Source organism: Nanorana parkeri, unplaced genomic scaffold, assembly GCF_000935625.1.
Source record: "Nanorana parkeri isolate BGI_ZX_2015 unplaced genomic scaffold, ASM93562v1 scaffold2, whole genome shotgun sequence".
Lineage (NCBI taxonomy): Eukaryota > Metazoa > Chordata > Amphibia > Anura > Dicroglossidae > Nanorana > Nanorana parkeri.
The window spans coordinates 2,406,601-2,412,052 of record NW_017306270.1 but is presented as its reverse complement, the minus strand read 5'-3'; the positions used below and the strand labels follow the sequence as shown (position 1 = coordinate 2,412,052).

Sequence of the window (5,452 nt, the reverse complement as noted above, 5' to 3'; positions counted from 1 at the left end):
ACGGCAATGCAGAACGGTCAGTGTGCGCGTGCGCACACCGGCCCGTTCCGCAGCTATCGGGCGAGCAGGCTAGAAACCCGCCGAGAATCATACGATTCTCGGCGGGTTTTCTAGCCTGCTGGTTCGACAAAAGACGTGCGACCGCACAGTAAAAACGGTCGCACGCCTTCCATACACCTTGCGATTATCGTACGATCGCGGGATTTCCAGCGATTATCGTGCGATAATCGCAAGGTGTATGGGCACCTTTAGAAGTAACAACACACCATACAACAGTCCTGTCTACATTAATTACTAGTTTGGGAGAAGAACCCTGTCTACTTGACTCAATGACCTGAGAAAACTCACAGCCAAATACTTTTTAGATAAAGGTATTTAACCTTTTCACTAAGGATATTTTTACACACTAGTAAAAATTATAAAGTTGTGCCATTTATTTTCCTTAATTTGAGTATGGATGCCAATTACAGTCCAGTATAGACCACTATAGAGACTGTACTCAATTTATTACAAAGCAGAGAAAGACGACTGTGTAAGCTAATGAGCATGTTCACAGGAATAAATAATCATGAGCGTATTAACACCAGGGAGTAAGAGTTTAACTTAACAAGCACAAGGAAATCATGTGTTGAATTTCTACTAATGATTCACATAGTATTCATTTTATCCAGCTGTTTAGCCTGCACTTGCTGCAATAAAAAGAACAATCAGACACAGCTACTCATTAGGCACTAATTTGTTCCAGGTTCCAAAGCTTGAATTTCTATTAATAATTTTACGACAACATTGTGCCTGTAGCCAGTTCCAGCGATGAACTGCATCAAAGCAGCCCTATACAACAACTGAAGCAGATCTCACAGGCTTTTATTTTGGATAACTCAAATTATAACCCTTACTAGAGTATGTAGGTAGTTTTTAAAGTGTTAGTTCAATCAAAACTTTTTTTCTAGTTTTGGACAGAGAATCCCTGTTGTGTTTTTATTGATTCCCGGGCTCCTTCAGAGGGATTTAGCCCCATTTCCTGCACCAGTGACAATGGTTTCACCAAACAGGAAGTGGGGAAAAATCTCCGGCACTCCAAACTCATTGACGAATACGCCCTTTCTTGACGCATGCGCATAATATTACATAGTTGCAACATTTCACGATCATGCAGGATCCCCTTCATCAGGCAAAACCACACATGGATTGGCCACCACAATCCAGACCTTAACCCCATTGAGAATCTTTGGGATGTGCTGGAGAAGACTTTACTAAGTGATCCGACCAGGGGTGTATCTGCCATAAGACAAACAAGGCATTTGCCTAGGGCGGCAGTTTTCAGGGGGGCGGCCCCCAAAACAGTTAGGCAGCCGCACGGAGGAGGAGTTGGAAGATGCAGAGGAGGAGGCGAGAGGAAGCGACGGTGGAGGAGGTGGAAGAGGCAGAGGAGGAGGAGCAGCAGGAGGGGGCGAGGTGGAGCAGCAGTAGGGGATGGGGCGAGACCGGGGCAACATCACATCAGGAAGGGGCGGGGCCAGGGCGCCGTTGCGCCGTAGGAAGCCGGGTCACTGAAGAGCTGTCGGGCTGCGGAGGAGGCTGAGTCCTGCAGCACCAGTCCAGCAGTGGAGGAGGCTTGGGACCAAGCAGCAGGTAACAGGATCACACTGCTGCTAAAGAGACCCTGCAGAGCCCAGCATGGACTCTGCACAGCCCACCTGAGAGTCTCGGGTGGACTGTGCAGGATCTGTGGTGTGCTCTGCCAAAGACCCCGCAGAGCCCACCACAGTTCCTGCAAAGCACCCCTGAGACCCTGCAGTTTGCAGGGTCTCAGTGCAGGATCTGTGGTTGGCTCTGCAGGGTGTCATGGGGGCTTTGCAGGATCTGTGGTGGGTTGGGGGTCTATGGATGGCAGAGCCCACCACAGATCCTGCACAGCCCCCCTGAGATCCTGCAGATTTAGTGTGTGGGGGGGGGGGGGTGCCCGAGTTTCGTCTTGGCCAGGCATATGTATATTAAAAGCTCGTCTTTATTTAATGTATGTTTAAAACCAAGTAAAGGACACTGTGACTTCCTTTACCTGGATTTAAAGGTTTTTCATTGAACAGATTTTCAAATTCTTCTCCTGCTACATGGTACCAGAGCGTGCTTCCAGTGCAGAGAGATCAGGTAACTGTTACCAGTGGATCTCCAAATTCTCACTAACACAGGCAATAAGACAAATGTTCATATGTAGAAAGCTCATTTCCACCATTTCCACACAACCTTTTCCTTTTGTTTAAATGTTTATATTCTTTTAGTTCAGTAAATAAAAATGCAATATGCTATCGGGCGAGCAGGCTAGAAACCCGCCGAGAATCATACGATTCTCGGCGGGTTTTCTAGCCTGCTGGTTCGACAAAAGACGTGCGACCGCACAGTAAAAACGGTCGCACGCCTTCCATACACCTTGCGATTATCGTACGATCGCGGGATTTCCAGCGATTATCGTGCGATAATCGCAAGGTGTATGGGCACCTTTAGAAGTAACAACACACCATACAACAGTCCTGTCTACATTAATTACTAGTTTGGGAGAAGAACCCTGTCTACTTGACTCAATGACCTGAGAAAACTCACAGCCAAATACTTTTTAGATAAAGGTATTTAACCTTTTCACTAAGGATATTTTTACACACTAGTAAAAATTATAAAGTTGTGCCATTTATTTTCCTTAATTTGAGTATGGATGCCAATTACAGTCCAGTATAGACCACTATAGAGACTGTACTCAATTTATTACAAAGCAGAGAAAGACGACTGTGTAAGCTAATGAGCATGTTCACAGGAATAAATAATCATGAGCGTATTAACACCAGGGAGTAAGAGTTTAACTTAACAAGCACAAGGAAATCATGTGTTGAATTTCTACTAATGATTCACATAGTATTCATTTTATCCAGCTGTTTAGCCTGCACTTGCTGCAATAAAAAGAACAATCAGACACAGCTACTCATTAGGCACTAATTTGTTCCAGGTTCCAAAGCTTGAATTTCTATTAATAATTTTACGACAACATTGTGCCTGTAGCCAGTTCCAGCGATGAACTGCATCAAAGCAGCCCTATACAACAACTGAAGCAGATCTCACAGGCTTTTATTTTGGATAACTCAAATTATAACCCTTACTAGAGTATGTAGGTAGTTTTTAAAGTGTTAGTTCAATCAAAACTTTTTTTCTAGTTTTGGACAGAGAATCCCTGTTGTGTTTTTATTGATTCCCGGGCTCCTTCAGAGGGATTTAGCCCCATTTCCTGCACCAGTGACAATGGTTTCACCAAACAGGAAGTGGGGAAAAATCTCCGGCACTCCAAACTCATTGACGAATACGCCCTTTCTTGACGCATGCGCATAATATTACATAGTTGCAACATTTCACGATCATGCAGGATCCCCTTCATCAGGCAAAACCACACATGGATTGGCCACCACAATCCAGACCTTAACCCCATTGAGAATCTTTGGGATGTGCTGGAGAAGACTTTACTAAGTGATCCGACCAGGGGTGTATCTGCCATAAGACAAACAAGGCATTTGCCTAGGGCGGCAGTTTTCAGGGGGGCGGCCCCCAAAACAGTTAGGCAGCCGCACGGAGGAGGAGTTGGAAGATGCAGAGGAGGAGGCGAGAGGAAGCGACGGTGGAGGAGGTGGAAGAGGCAGAGGAGGAGGAGCAGCAGGAGGGGGCGAGGTGGAGCAGCAGTAGGGGATGGGGCGAGACCGGGGCAACATCACATCAGGAAGGGGCGGGGCCAGGGCGCCGTTGCGCCGTAGGAAGCCGGGTCACTGAAGAGCTGTCGGGCTGCGGAGGAGGCTGAGTCCTGCAGCACCAGTCCAGCAGTGGAGGAGGCTTGGGACCAAGCAGCAGGTAACAGGATCACACTGCTGCTAAAGAGACCCTGCAGAGCCCAGCATGGACTCTGCACAGCCCACCTGAGAGTCTCGGGTGGACTGTGCAGGATCTGTGGTGTGCTCTGCCAAAGACCCCGCAGAGCCCACCACAGTTCCTGCAAAGCACCCCTGAGACCCTGCAGTTTGCAGGGTCTCAGTGCAGGATCTGTGGTTGGCTCTGCAGGGTGTCATGGGGGCTTTGCAGGATCTGTGGTGGGCTCTGCAGGTCCATGACAGAGCCCACCACAGATCCTGCACAGCCCCCCTGAGATCCTGCAGATTTAGTGTGTGGGGGGGGGGGGGTGCCCGAGTTTCGTCTTGGCCAGGCATATGTATATTAAAAGCTCGTCTTTATTTAATGTATGTTTAAAACCAAGTAAAGGACACTGTGACTTCCTTTACCTGGATTTAAAGGTTTTTCATTGAACAGATTTTCAAATTCTTCTCCTGCTACATGGTACCAGAGCGTGCTTCCAGTGCAGAGAGATCAGGTAACTGTTACCAGTGGATCTCCAAATTCTCACTAACACAGGCAATAAGACAAATGTTCATATGTAGAAAGCTCATTTCCACCATTTCCACACAACCTTTTCCTTTTGTTTAAATGTTTATATTCTTTTAGTTCAGTAAATAAAAATGCAATAAGAAAATCTAAACAAAGGCAATATCAGGAAGCAATTCCGGCCACACACAGGTCGGTCATTTGTCCTTTTCTTGGGAAACACCAAACATTAAACATGATCAATCCTTTTCTGATAGTACATTATGCTGTACAAATGGCTTAATATAATCATGTCATGAGGATAATATATAGTATAGTGATAGTATAGTGATTTACACATATAATTATCCATCTGTTAGTGGTTTAATTAGGTAACTATTGAAATTCCTTGCAAAGTAAACATGTTACTTGTACAAAAAAAGCTTCTAGAAGAAACTTTTTCTAATGGATCCCGCTCAGGACACTATCTCTATGGAGTCTGCATGTTCTCCCGATGCTTGTGTGGGTTTCCTCCGGGTACTCCAGTTTCCTCCCACACTCCATAGACATGCTGGAAGGTTAATTGGCTCCTGTCAAAATTGGCCCTGCTTGCATCATGGGAGATAGGGACCCTTTATTGTAAGCTCTTGAGGGCAGGGACTGATGTGAATGTGCAGAATGTACAGCACTGCGTAAATTGTTGGCGCTATATAAATACCTGTAATAAATAATAAATAAATTGAGTACTTTTTCTTTGTTATAGGATTACTGGGTATCACTTCTTTTTAAAAGGCTTGTGGGTGCCAAAGTGTTGGCGGTTCATGTGGCTGGTATTCAGAGGAAGCCTCGTCCAGGAAAAGTAATAAGGGATAAACTACGCATCTACGCCCACTGTACAAACCATCACAGGTAAGATGTGCAGTCGTAATATATATGTAAAAGTTTCAGTGTACAATGCCCTGTAACTTAGGCACAAGGATCATCCACCTGTAGTGACCAAGAGATATAAGACAATAAGATGGTTTTCCACTGAAATATCCTTTTTAAATTTATTTACAAGCATATT

General features: G+C 45.4%; 1 protein-coding gene across 1 annotated transcript in view; it reads left to right on the top strand.

Moving 5' to 3' along the window:
* Positions 1-5,452, top strand: part of HPSE2 (heparanase 2 (inactive)) — a 165,632-nt gene that overhangs the window by 147,919 nt on the left and 12,261 nt on the right. Inside the window, exon 10 of the mRNA XM_018557128.1 lies at positions 5,150-5,295. Within this exon, the coding sequence (XP_018412630.1) occupies positions 5,150-5,295 (146 nt within the window). The remainder of the gene's footprint in view (positions 1-5,149; positions 5,296-5,452) is intronic.